The sequence below is a fragment of the Anomaloglossus baeobatrachus genome, chromosome 12, assembly GCF_048569485.1.
Source record: "Anomaloglossus baeobatrachus isolate aAnoBae1 chromosome 12, aAnoBae1.hap1, whole genome shotgun sequence".
NCBI classification, from domain to species: Eukaryota; Metazoa; Chordata; class Amphibia; order Anura; family Aromobatidae; genus Anomaloglossus; species Anomaloglossus baeobatrachus.
The window spans coordinates 47,239,130-47,253,068 of NC_134364.1; the positions used below are offsets into that span (position 1 = coordinate 47,239,130).

General features: G+C 52.2%; 1 protein-coding gene across 3 annotated transcripts in view; it reads right to left on the reverse strand.

Annotated features, from left to right (window-relative positions):
* Positions 1-13,939, reverse strand: part of KIAA0586 (KIAA0586 ortholog) — a 355,375-nt gene that overhangs the window by 255,491 nt on the left and 85,945 nt on the right. For all 3 annotated transcript variants that reach the window (XM_075329931.1, XM_075329932.1, XM_075329930.1), the window contains exon 9: positions 3,281-3,401. In XM_075329931.1, the coding sequence (XP_075186046.1) occupies positions 3,281-3,401 (121 nt within the window). The remainder of the gene's footprint in view (positions 1-3,280; positions 3,402-13,939) is intronic.

A 13,939-nucleotide genomic window follows, 5' to 3' on the forward strand; every position in this document is an offset into this window, starting at 1 on the left:
CACTGCTGCCATGACCTTGGTGAATACTCGAGGTGCCGTGGCTAGCCCAAAGGGGAGAGCCACGAAATGGAAGTGTTCCTCCCCGATTGCAAAACGGAGCCAACGCTGGTGTGAAACTGCAATTGGCACATGCAAATGGGCATCTTTGATGTCGATGGATGCAAGAAAATCTCCCTGGGTCATTGAGGCAATGACTGATCGCAGAGATTCCATGCGAAAGTGCCGCACCTGAACATGCTTGTTGAGAAGCTTGAGATCCAGGATGGGCCGGAAGGAACCGTCCTTTTTGGGGACTAGGAAGAGGTTTGAGTAGAAACCTCTGAACTGTTCCCGAGCGGGAACCGGTACAATCACTCCGTTGGCCTGCAAGGATGCCACGGCCTGTGAGAAGGCGGCGGCCTTGGAGCAGGGGGGAGTGGACAGAAAAAATCTGTTTGGCGGGCTGGAAGAAAATTCTATCCTGTAGCCGTGGGAGATGATATCCCGCACCCACTGGTCGGAGACGTGTTGAAACCACACGTCGCCTAAGTGGGAGAGCCTGCCACCGACTAAGGACGTTGCTGGCGCGGCCCGATAGTCAAGAGGAGGCTGCCTTGGTGGCAGCGGCTCCTCCGTTCTTCTGAGGACGAGGCTTCGTGCGCCAGTTGGGTTTTCGATCCTTAGCTGAGTTAGTGGACGAGGCTGAGGGCTTAGAGGAGGACCAGTTAGAGGACCGAAAGGACCGAAATCTCGACTGGTTCCTGCCCTGGACAGGTTTCCTGGTTTTAGTTTGTGGCAAGGAAGTACTCTTCCCGCCAGTAGCTTCCTTAATGATTTCATGCAGTTGTTCACCGAACAGCCGGGTCCCAGAAAAAGGGAGCCCAGCTAGAAACTTCTTGGAAGCAGCGTCTGCTTTCCACTCACGAAGCCACAAGATCCTGCGGATCGCGAGGGAATTAGCGGAAGCCACCGCCGTGCGGTGAGAAGCCTCCAGAATGGCAGACATGGCATAGGATGAAAAGGCCAAAGCCTGGGAAGTTAAGGCAACCATTTCGGGCATAGAGTCCCTGGTGAGAGAGTGCATCTCCGCCAGAGAAGCAGAGATGGCCTAAAGAGCCCACACTGCTGCAAAGGACGGGGAAAAAGAGGCCCCTGCCGCTTCATATACAGATTTGGCCAGAAGGTCAACCTGGCGGTCAGTGGAGTCCTTAAGAGAGGTGCCATCCGCCACAGACACAACTGTCCGGGCTGAGATTCTAGACACCGGAGGATCTACCTTTGGTGACTGAGCCCACTCCTTGACCACCTCAGGTGGAAAAGGAAAACGGTCATCAGAGGTTCGCTTAGGAAAGCGTTTGTCAGGGCAGGCCCTGGGTTTGGTCACAGTGGCCTGAAAACTGGAGTGGTTAAAAAACGTACTCCTTGCTCTCTTAGGTGAGGTAAACTGGTGTTTTTCTACCAAAGAAGCTTGTTCGTCTGACACTGGTCGATTAAGGTCCAGTACGGAGTTAATGGACGCAATCAAGTCACTAACATCCGCATCACCTTCAGATAGATCAATGGGGTACATAGACGTAGCGTCTGAGCCCACAGTAAAGGCATCCTCCTCGCCTTGCGATTCAGCACGTGAATCAGAGCCGTGGGACGAGGAAGGAGAAGAGTCCCTGCGTCTCCGTTTAGGAGGACGGGGTCTGGGATCAGATGAAACATACTCTGTGAGCTCTGCAGAGCGAGTCGGAGCAGCAGAGGCGCCCTGAGAAGGGGGATGATGCATGGTTAGCAGAGTCCGTGACAGCTGTCCCATGGAGTCGGCAAAGGACTGGGAGATAGCTTTAGAAAATGATGCTACCCAAGCCGGGGGTTCAGCCACCGGGGCTGGAGCAGCCGGAGGGACCACTGGGGAGACTCCAGGCTGAGGCACCACCACGTTAGAGCAGGCATCACAGTGTGGATATGTGCTCAGTTCGGGCAGTATGAGCTTACATGCAGTGCATATAGCGTAAAGCTTTGCAGCCTTGCTCCTAGTGACAGACATGCTGCTGAGGTGGAGGCTCTGTAGTAAAGAATTCACTCAGAATGACCCCCAGAGAGTGTATAAAAGTCCACAACCAGAGGTTGTGGCTTACCAGGCCGTTTTTGTGTGCCCTCCGGATTCCCAGCTTGGACCCCCAGACAGCTTGCAGAGCTGCAGCAGCCAGCGCCGATCAGTGTGAAAACGCTGAGAAAATGGCGCTGGAGTGAGGAGGGTGGGGCGGGGGTTAATCCAAGAGCGGGAACCGGAGGGCTAAGGAGAACTACAGGGGAGGGAAACATCTCCCCAGAGAGGAGTGTCCTCCCCTCTGCTAAACGGCCGGTGGGCGGCGCCGCACTGTCCCCCTGCATGACTGACATGCAGGGGAAGAGAAACGAAAGTAGGCCGCGGCCGAAGCCGGGGCCTAAATTTATCCATGCGGCCGACGAGCAGGCACCCTCGGCGCGGTTCTCAGGAAAAAACCAGAGAACCGGCCGGAAATCACAGCAAAGGAACCCCTGGTGCCGCCATGCTCAAATAACACACTCTCCCCACACAAGGAACCCCTGAATAACGTCTCATATACTTAGCTTTTTGAGACGCAGGGCCATGTCCCTGAGGGATGAGCGCTCCGTCCAGCAGGGGCCTGAAAGGGCTGCGGATGGAGACCGGTCTCCTGAAGAGCAGTGAGAACCGTGAAGGCTCCCACTTCAAGCCAGAGCCCAAGGGGATGGTGAAGGAGCGCGGCATGGAAGGCTCCTGCCTTGAGATCAACCTTAACAGCACCGCCGACCCAGTGGGGTGAGAAGGGACATGCCGGGAGTCCAGGATGGACCCGCTTTTCTTCCAATTCTTTAATTAAAAATCAAAAATCAAAAGAGGATGCATGTGTGTGTTTGACCTCCTGAACACAAAGCATTGAACTGGTTGGATTCTGTCATCCAGGGGCTGTATATGCTTGGAGGGAGGAGCTACACTTTTTAGTGTAGTACTTTGTGTGTCCTCCGGAGGCAGAAGCTATACACCCATGGTCTGGGTCTCCCATAAGGAACGATGAAGAAATAGATGTAGAATAAGCAGATGACATTCCTTATCAGTGGTGAAGAAGAGCTATCAAAACAGTGGCTTTTGCACAGATCCCTTTGATTTCAGCTAGCACTGCACAGGGAAAGCATCCCAGTATGATTCCCCAAAAAGATAACTGCTGTTGGGACCCTTCAGTACCAGATAATTATGGGGAAACCAGTAACAAAAAGCGATAATGTGCTACTGTTGTGTAGGTTGGATTACCTGTCACTGAAGAGCTGACTGTCGGTGGTGCTCAGGTTTAAAGGAGTGTGGGTTTTATATGTAGATCTTGATACTGGTGCATGGTCACGTCCGAGGATCTCCTGTAAAAAATGCACTTTACCTAAAAAAAAAAAAAATAGAAAGATCTTAGAATAAAATATTAGATAACATACTAGTGGCTACATGGTAAAGTGATGGCAAATCGCTAAAACATACAATCACTGTGTGACTGGTGAAGCTCTGAACGTTGGGGCAGTCACCAATTCTGAGAATGAAAAAGATGCAGTGTTAGGCCGGGGCCACACGGGTACTACTGCGATCCTCGCATGACACTCTGCTCACGCTGGCAGCACAGCAGGAACCAAGTGTCATGCGAGTGTCACTGCGACTGAGGTCCGATCGTGTGATCAGACCACAGCTGCGGGGGGCGGGCAGGCAATGAGGAGGGGCGGGCCAGGGCTGAGGAGGGCCAGCTCTGAGGAGGGGCGGGCCAGGGCTGAGGAGGAGAGGCAGGGATTTACCTCCCTCTCTCCTCCGTTGCCAACGATTGCCATTCTCGCCCTGCACTCGCGTTACACTGGTGTTCTGCGAGTCCAGTGCAATTTTTCTCTTGCCCCATAGACTTGTAAGGGTGCGAGAGCAACAAGACTCGCATTGCACCCGCAGCATGCTGCGACTATTTTCTCGGTCCGATTAGGGCTGAGAAAATAATCGCTCATGGGTGCTGGCACATAGGCTAATATTGGTCCAAGTGGAATGCGATGTTTTATCGCATTCCACTCGCTCCGATTTTCATGCCGTGTGTCTTATGCGGGCGTCACACGGTACGATATATTGGGCGATATGTCGTCGAGGTCACGTCGGTAGGGACGCACATCCGGCATCGTCTGATATATCGCAGCGTGCGACAGCGGTGAACGAGCAGAAATACTCACCTTCTCGTTCATCGTTGACACGCCGCCCACTTTTAAAAAATCGTCCTTCAGGTTGTTCATCGTTCCCGTGGCAGCACACGTCGCTCCGAGTGACACCCCGGGAACGACGAACACCCCTTACCTACATCCCGCCGGCAATGTGGAAGGAAGAAGGTGGGCGGGATGTTTACGTCCCGCTCATCTCCGCCCCTCCGCTTCTATTGGCTGGCTGCCGTGTGACGTCGCTGTGACGCCGAACGTCCCTCCCCCTTCTGGAAGTGGACGTTCGCTGCCCACAGCGACGTCGCCCGGGAGGTAAGTGCGTGTGACGGGGGGGTTAACGACTTTGTACGACACGGGCAACGAATTGCCCGTGACGTACAAACAATGGTGGCGGGTACGATCGCTTGTGCAATCGCACGATAGATCGTACTGTGTGAAGCCCGCATTAGGCCTTAATGTAGCAATATGTCTCCTTTTTTCCTGCCCAGTGGCGCCCAGCCGTAGATTGGTGCCCGGAGCCTCTTGGCCAAGTTTGCTACACTCAAGGAGACAAAACATATTAAGTCCAATTAAAGTTTTTGGACGTTAAAGGAGCAGTCACCAGCTCGATACTAAGGCCCTGTGCGCACTAAAAAGAAGGGAATTTTGTTACTTACCGTAAATTCCTTTTCTTCTAGCTCCTATTGGGAGACCCAGACGATTGGGTGTATAGCACTGCCTCCGGAGGCCACACAAAGCAATTACACTAAAAAGTGTAAGGCCCCTCCCCTTCTGGCTATACACCCCCAGTGGGATCACTGGCTCACCAGTTTTAGTGCAAAAGCAAGAAGGAGGAAAGCCAATAACTGGTTTAAACAAATTCGCTCCGAAGTAACGTCGGAGAACTGAAAACCATTCAACATGAACAACATGTGTACCCGAAAAACAACCAAAAATCCCGAAGGACAACAGGGCGGGTGCTGGGTCTCCCAATAGGAGCTAGAAGAAAAGGAATTTACGGTAAGTAACAAAATTCCCTTCTTCTTCGGCGCTCCATTGGGAGACCCAGACGATTGGGACGTCCAAAAGCTGTCCCTGGGTGGGTAAAGAAATACCTCATGTTAGAGCTGCAAAGACAGCCCTCCCCTACGGGGAGGCAACTGCCGCCTGCAGGACTCTTCTACCTAGGCTGGCGTCCGCCGAAGCATAGGTATGCACCTGATAATGTTTGGTGAAAGTGTGCAGACTCGACCAGGTAGCTGCCTGGCACACCTGTTGAGCCGTAGCCTGGTGTCGTAATGCCCAGGACGCACCCACGGCTCTGGTAGAATGGGCCTTCAGCCCTGATGGAACCGGAAGCCCAGCAGAACGGTAGGCTTCAAGAATTGGTTCTTTGATCCATCGAGCCAGGGTGGCCTTGGAAGCCTGCGACCCTTTGCGCTTACCAGCGACAAGGACAAAGAGTGCATCCGAACGGCGCAGGGGCGCCGTGCGGGAAATGTAGATTCTGAGTGCTCTCACCAGATCTAACAAATGTAAATCCTTCTCATAGCGATGAACTGCATGAGGACAAAAAGAAGGCAAAGAGATATCCTGATTAAGATGAAAAGAGGATACCACATTCGGGAGAAACTCCTGAATGGGTCGCAGCACTACCTTGTCCTGGTGGAAGACCAGGAAGGGAGCCTTGGATGACAGCGCTGCTAGCTCAGACACTCTCCGAAGAGATGTGATCGCTACCAGAAAAGCCACTTTCTGTGATAGTCTAGAAAGTGAAACCTCCCTCAGAGGCTCGAAGGGCGGCTTCTGGAGGGCAACCAGTACCCTGTTCAGATCCCATGGATCTAACGGCCGCTTGTACGGGGGTACGATATGACAAACCCCCTGCAGGAACGTGCGTACCTTAGAAAGTCGTGCTAGACGCTTCTGAAAAAAGACGGATAGCGCCGAGACTTGCCCTTTAAGGGAGCCGAGCGACAAACCTTTTTCTAACCCAGATTGCAGGAAAGAAAGAAATGTAGGCAATGCAAATGGCCAGGGAGACACTCCCTGAGCAGAGCACCAGGATAAGAATATCCTCCACGTTCTGTGGTAGATCTTGGCGGACGTGGGCTTCCTAGCCTGTCTCATGGTGGCAACGACCCCTTGGGATAATCCTGAAGACGCTAGGATCCAGGACTCAATGGCCACACAGTCAGGTTCAGGGCCGCAGAATTCCGATGGAAAAACGGCCCTTGGGACAGCAAGTCTGGTCGGTCTGGTAGTGCCCACGGTTGGCCGACCGTGAGATGCCACAGATCCGGATACCACGCTCTCCTTGGCCAGTCTGGGGCGACGAGTATGACGCGGCTGCAGTCGGATCTGATCTTGCGTAGCACCCTGGGCAAGAGTGCCAGAGGTGGAAACACATAAGGGAGCCGGAACTGCGACCAATCTTGTACTAAGGCGTCTGCCGCCAGAGCTCTGTGATCGCGAGACCGTGCCATGAAGGTTGGGACCTTGTTGTTGTGCCGGGACGCCATTAAGTCGACGTCCGGCCTTCCCCAGCGGCGACAGATGTCCTGAAACACGTCCGGGTGAAGGGACCATTCCCCTGCGTCCATGCCCTGGCGACTGAGGAAGTCTGCTTCCCAGTTTTGTACGCCGGGGGTGTGAACTGCGGATATGGTGGAGGCCGTGGCTTCCACCCACATCAGAATCCGCCGGACTTCCTGGAAGGCTTGCCGACTGCGTGTCCCCCCTTGGTGGTTGATGTATGCCACCGCTGTGGAGTTGTCCGACTGAATTCGGATCTGCCTTCCTTCCAGCCACTGCTGGAAGGCTAGTAGGGCAAGATACACTGCTCTGATTTCCAGAACATTGATCTGAAGGGTGGACTCCTGCTGGGTCCACGTACCCTGAGCCCTGTGGTGGAGAAAAACTGCTCCCCACCCTGACAGACTCGCGTCTGTCGTGACCACCGCCCAGGACGGTGGTAGGAAGGATCTTCCCTGTGATAATGAGGTGGGAAGAAGCCACCACTGCAGAGAGTCCTTGGCCTTCTGGGAAAGGGAGACTTTCCTGTCCAGGGATGTTGACTTCCCGTCCCATTGGCGGAGAATGTCCCATTGAAGTGGGCGCAGATGAAACTGCGCAAACGGAACCGCCTCCATTGCCGCCACCATCTTCCCGAGGAAGTGCATGAGGCGTCTTAAGGAGTGCGACTGACTTTGAAGGAGAGCCTGCACCCCAGTCTGTAGTGACCGCTGCTTGTCCAGCGGAAGCTTCACTATCGCTGAGAGAGTATGAAACTCCATGCCAAGATACGTCAGTGATTGGGTCGGTAACAGATTTGACTTTGAGAAGTTTATGATCCACCCGAACGTCTGGAGAGTCTCCAGTGCAACGTTCAGGCTGAGTTGGCATGCCTCCTGAGAGGGTGCCTTGACAAGTAGATCGTCCAAGTAAGGGATCACAGAGTGTCCCTGAGAGTGCAAGACTGCTACCACTGCCGCCATGACCTTGGTGAACACCCGTGGGGCTGTCGCCAGACCAAATGGCAGAGCTACGAACTGAAGATGGTCGTCTCCTATCACGAAGCGTAGAAAGCGTTGGTGCTCTGTAGCAATCGGCACGTGGAGATAAGCATCTTTGATGTCTATTGATGCTAGGAAATCTCCTTGAGACATTGAGGCAATGACTGAGCGGAGGGATTCCATCCGGAACCGCCTGGCGTTCACATGCTTGTTGAGCAGTTTTAGGTCCAGAACAGGACGGAATGAGCCGTCCTTTTTTGGCACCACAAAGAGATTGGAGTAAAAACCTTGTCCTTGTTCCCGAAGAGGAACAGGGACCACCACTCCTTCTGCTCTTAGAGAATGCACCGCCTGCAGAAGGGCATCTGCTCGGTCGGGATGTGGGGAAGTTCTGAAGAACCGAGGCGGAGGACGAGAACTGAACTCTATCCTGTACCCGTGAGACAAAATGTCTGTTACCCACCGGTCTTTGACCTGTGGCAGCCAAATGTCGCAAAAGCGGGAGAGCCTGCCACCGACCGAGGATGCGGAGGGAGGCGGCCGAAAGTCATGAGGCAGCCGCCTTGGAAGCGGTACCTCCGGTTGCTTTCTTGGGGCGTGAGTGAGTCCGCCAGGAATCGGAGCTCCTTTGCTCTTTCTGAGTCCCTTTGGACGAGGAGAATTGGGGCTTGCCCGAGCCTCGAAAGGACCGAAACTTTGACTGCCACTTCCTCTGTTGAGGTTTGCTTGATCTGGGCTGGGGTAAGGAAGAGTCCTTACCTTTGGACTGTTTAATGATTTCCGCCAATTGCTCACCAAACAGTCTGTCTCCAGATAATGGCAAGCTGGTTAAACATTTTTTAGAAGCAGAATCTGCTTTCCATTCTTTTAACCACAAGGCTCTGCGCAAAACTACAGAGTTGGCGGATGCCATTGAGGTACGGCTCGTAGAGTCTAGTACCGCATTGATAGCGTAGGTCGCAAACGCAGTCATTTGCGTAGTTAAGGACGCCACTTGCGGCCCTGCTGGACGTAAGAAAGAGTCCACCTGTGCCAGACCAGCTGAAATAGCTTGGAGCGCCCACACGGCCGCGAATGCTGGAGCAAACGACGCGCCAATAGCTTCATAGACAGATTTCAACCAAAGGTCCATCTGTCTGTCATTGGCATCTTTAAGTGAAGCCCCATCCTCCACTGCAACTATGGATCTAGCTGCAAGCCTGGATATTGGAGGGTCCACTTTTGGACACTGGGTCCAGCGTTTGACCACGTCAGGGGGAAAGGGATAACGTGTATCCTTCAGACGTTTGGAAAAACGCTTGTCCGGATAAGCATGGTGTTTCTGGATTGATTCCCTGAAGTCAGAGTGGTCCAGAAAAGTACTCAATTTCCGCTTGGGATACAGGAAATGGAATTTCTCCTGCTGGGCAGCTGCCTCCTCTGCTGAAGGGGCTGGTGGGGAAATATCCAACAGCCTATTGATGGCCGCTATAAGGTCATTTACCATGGCGTCACCATCTGGCGTATCCAAATTGAGTGCGGTGTCAGGACCAGACTCCTGATCACCCACCTCTGTCTCATCATATAGAGACCCTTCTCGCTGAGACCCTGACCCGCGTGACGACGTGGAGGGTCTCTCCCAGCGAGCTCGCTTAGGCGGCCTGGGACTGTCATCAGAGTCAGAGCCCGCAGCCTGTGATGCCTGGGACCCCCTTGAAGTACGGATTAGTTCCAACTGAGGGGGACCTGGGAACATAGACACAGCAGTGTCCATGGTCTGAGCAACTGGCCTGGACTGCAAGGTCTCCAGGATTTTTGTCATAGTCACAGACATTTTATCAGCAAAGACTGCAAATTCTGTCCCCGTCACCGGGGCAGGGTTCACAGGCGTCTCTGCCTGGGCTACCACCACCATATGCTCTGGCTGACGAAGTGCCACTGGGACTGAGCATTGCACACAATGAGAGTCGTTGGAGCCTGCTGGTAGATTAGCCCCACATGCTGTACAAGCAGTGTATACAGCCCGTGCCTTGGCACCATTGCGTTTTGTGGATGACATGTTGCTGTCTCCTCAGAGCAAATAGGGGTATACAGCCAAGAAGCGACCGTACAGTGCAGTATATATATATATATATCTGGTACAGGAAAAAGTACACCGATACACACTGTGGCACTAGTGGGGCCAGCACTAATGTGCTGCTTACCGCCCGCTAAACGCGGGTGTGTGGTCGCCAGAAATCCCTAGTCTGGGTCTCCCAGAGCCTGTGTCCGTCCTCCAGCCAGACTGCATGCAGGAATGGCTGCCGGCGTCCTGTGGAGGGGGGTGCGGGCCCTGGGCGTGCTCAGACCAAAAGCGGGAAACCTGCGTCCCACTGTGCCTAGTGAGAGGGCTGGAGCATGTAAATAAGGCTCCAGCCCTCGGCGCTGACGATTGCACAGCGTCTGTCCCATTCCCTGATTGACAGGGAGGGGGCGGGAACGAAGCGGAGCTAGGCTGCAAAAGTCGGGGACTAAATTTATAAGCGCCGCCGCCGTAAAAGCGCGGTCGGCGCTAAGTCCCCGGCGCACTACAAGTCCCAGCCGCTCCGCCGCTCCGAGAGTGGCCGGCGCGGTAGTTCCCAGCACATGAAGTCACACAGCTAAGCTGCTGTGACTCAAACCCCAGCGTGGAGCGCTACTGTCCCCGGCGCACTAACACACCCAGCAAGTCTGGCGTGTGCGTGCCTGTCTGTACGGGGACACAGAGTACCTGAAAGTTGCAGGCCTTGTCCCTGAACGGTACCCAGCTCCGTATCCAGCAGGTTCACTGGGTCTGTGGATGGAGCCCGGCCTCAGGGCTTGGGGGCCGGTAAGATCCCACTTCCTCAGAGCCCCTCAGGGGGATGGGGAAGGAAAACAGCATGTGGGCTCCAGCCTCTGTACCCGCAATGGGTACCTCAACCTTACAAACCACAAGTGGGGTAAGAAGGGAGCATGCTGGGGGCCCCATATGGGCCCTCTTTTCTTCCATCCGACATAGTCAGCAGCTACTGCTGACTAAACAGTGGAGCTATGCGTGGATGTCTGACCTCCTTCGCACAAAGCAGAAAACTGGTGAGCCAGTGATCCCACTGGGGGTGTATAGCCAGAAGGGGAGGGGCCTTACACTTTTTAGTGTAATTGCTTTGTGTGGCCTCCGGAGGCAGTGCTATACACCCAATCGTCTGGGTCTCCCAATGGAGCGCCGAAGAAATGAAGTTTTCTCAAGAAATTTCTTGAGTCTGAAAGATTAGCGCACTTGTGTAAAAAAAAACCAACGCACCAATAACGTTTTTCCGCAGGTTGGTCCCTGCGTTTTTTTTTAACATTATCTATGGCAAAAACCGCAGGTACCTGCAGAAAAGAAGTGACATGCACATTCTTTTTCTCAAGAAATTCTGCAGAAAGAATGTTTGCGCACAGCTAATTTTTTTTCCATAGATTTTGCTGGGAAACGTCTCCAGAAAGGTTACAACCATTTTCTCAAGAAATTTCTGCAGCAAAAACACCGCGGGTAAAAACGTAGTGTGCGCACAGGGCCTAATACTTTGATCATACTGTTCGGTCTGTAGGTCATAGATCAGCAGGTATGGAGCAGAATATTTTCTTCTCAAAAGGGAGAACACGTGACCTTGGGTGTGAGCTTCTGCCACTAGGAGGACGACACTCACTGAGTAGTTAAATGTTGGCTCTTTTCATCAGTTAGGCTACTTTCACACATCCGGTTTGAGCAGTGCGGCTCAATCCGGCTGTGAAACCTATGCAACGGATGCGGCAAAAACACCGCATCCTTTGCATAAGTTTTTACATGCGGCCCGTCCGGTTTTTTTCCGGTTGCGGCAGGCTACTGAGCATGCGCAGTGGAAGAAACCGCATGCGGCGGCCGGATGCGTTTTTTTCCGCATCGCGCCGCATCAGGCGTCCATAGGCATGCATTGAAAAATGCGCCTCATCGGCCGGATGCGGCGCGATGCGTTTTTTTTTGCCGGAGCAAAAAATGTTGCAGGCAACGTTCCATCCGGCCGCGGCATCGGCTAAATCTGCCGCACGCGGCAAAAACCGGACCGAACGCAAGCCCATGCGGCACAATAAGGCACTAATGTAAGTCTATGCAAAAAAAAACGCAACCGGCGGCAAAAAAAACGGTTGCGGTTTTTCTGCAGAGCGCCGTATTGTGCTGCAGAGCAAAAACCGGATGTGTGAAAGTAGCCTTATATCCCTCCTGTAAGCACTAAGATCAGTTTTAGCTTAGAGTCTGTAGCAGGAAGACATACTTTGCAGAAACATCTCATCTCTCTTTTCATTGGGGGACACAATGAAGACTCAGAGAAAGGGATTTTACGGTGAGTACACAAAAATCCTTCTATTTTAGGTTGCGAATACAGAGCTAAATGATTTCTTGGCCATAGTTTTCTTTCCAACTGAGAAATCCCACATCCTCCAATAAGAAGTCTTGTCCTTTCAGGGGCACAGACGGACCCCAATTCAGCACTGGATTGGAGCTCTAGATCTTATGGTTTCATGCATGAAGGCAATTTCATATGCCCAGTGTCACACTCTCGTTCCTCGGAGAAGTGGAAGAGACTGAAAGATTCCCTGGATCTGGCGATAATATTTCCATTATTGGTCCTTCTATTTTTTGGAGGTGGGTGCACTCCTCCTCAGTTGGGGATGATCCTTTCTTTTGCTCCAATAGCGACTCATCATGATGGATACCAGTCTACGCGGCTGGGAAGGGTACTGCAAGATACAAGGAATCTAGAGTCCTTGTCATCTTATCCAAATTATGACGACTCCATACCGTCCTCTACTCTCGGAGGCAATGGATTCAGACCCTGATAGATCACCAAGTCAGAGCCCAGAAAGACAATCAATTGGCAATCCTAGGGGATCCTAAGACACAGAAGCTATAGCAGTGGGACGGAATACGTTCCAGCCCTCTCAGCTGTCCACATTTCAGGAGAGGACTATTAGATGGTTGAATGCTCAGATTCTACCCAGGAGAATGGTTGCTATACCCAGAGGTGTTGGCTCTGCTCATCTTCTGATCAGGACTTTCAGTTGTCAACTTCATGGCCTCAAGACTCAACCAAAAGTTGTCAAAGCTCATGTCCAGATGGCAGGATCCTACGTTATGGAGGTGCACACTCTGGTCATCCCCTGACCTTATTAAATGAGTTACCTTAAAGGAGTTATCCCACAACCAAAGCACACTTTAATCAATAGGTTCTTGGAATAAAAGTAAGTTTTACAGTTGGATGTGTTGAAAATAAAAATGCTCCTGTGCTGAGATAATCTTATATAGGTGCCCCTGCTTTGTACTGTGTAATGGCCGTGTCTGACCATACAGGAACATGGTCTGATCATAACAAAGCTCATGGGGCAGAGTGGACGCAAAAGAGTATAAAGACCTTACAGCACGGGATCACAGCTGCTGCTTTCTGTAAGGATAAACATTACCCTGTCTGTTTAAAAGCATGTTTTTCCTCACAGAAAGAATCAGCTGTGATCTCGCTCTGTAACATCTGTAGACTCTTTTCCCTTCCTCCCCGGCCTAAAGGCTGTGGTATAAACAGACCATGTACCTGTATGCTTTTTTTACAGTTGTGTAGCTCTTAAAGAGCGGTTTCTGGGTCCTCAGGCTCTCATGGATAGATTTTATTGTGTGCAAGGCTGTTTTCACATTGCGTTCTGATCTCCGTTACACCACATCTGGGTGTCCACTTGCAGAAAGCGTATACTCCCGAAAATTGTACATGGTAGAGCACACGGTGACTCGTCTGCACATTATAGTCAATGGCCCCGTCAGCGCATACGTCCGAAACCCGTTTTGCGGGATGTTCGGACGGAAGCCACAACGAGACAGGTGAACGGAGGTCAGAACGCAATGTGAAAGGGGCCTAACAGTTTTCTTTTATTAATGCTCCTCCTACTGTTAACATGTCGAATGCCTGCAGGGGGTGGGTATAAGTGATGGGAGAAAGAAACACTTCATGACTAGTGGCTGCAGCTGTAACCCATGGTCCTCAGTCCAACAAAAGATGGTACCAGTAACTAACAAAGAGCCAATTTTTTTTTGTGGGACTACAGTTTGTATTTTGTTGGCCTAAAAAGTCTGCGTTTCCCGGCCTGTGTATGGCTCACCATGAGGTCTGCCGACCCAAACTAACGCAAGATGCAAATTGGAGAGAACTCTCAAACTGACATGTTTGTATTGACTAAATCTTATGTCAATTACCGTGTTTCCCCGA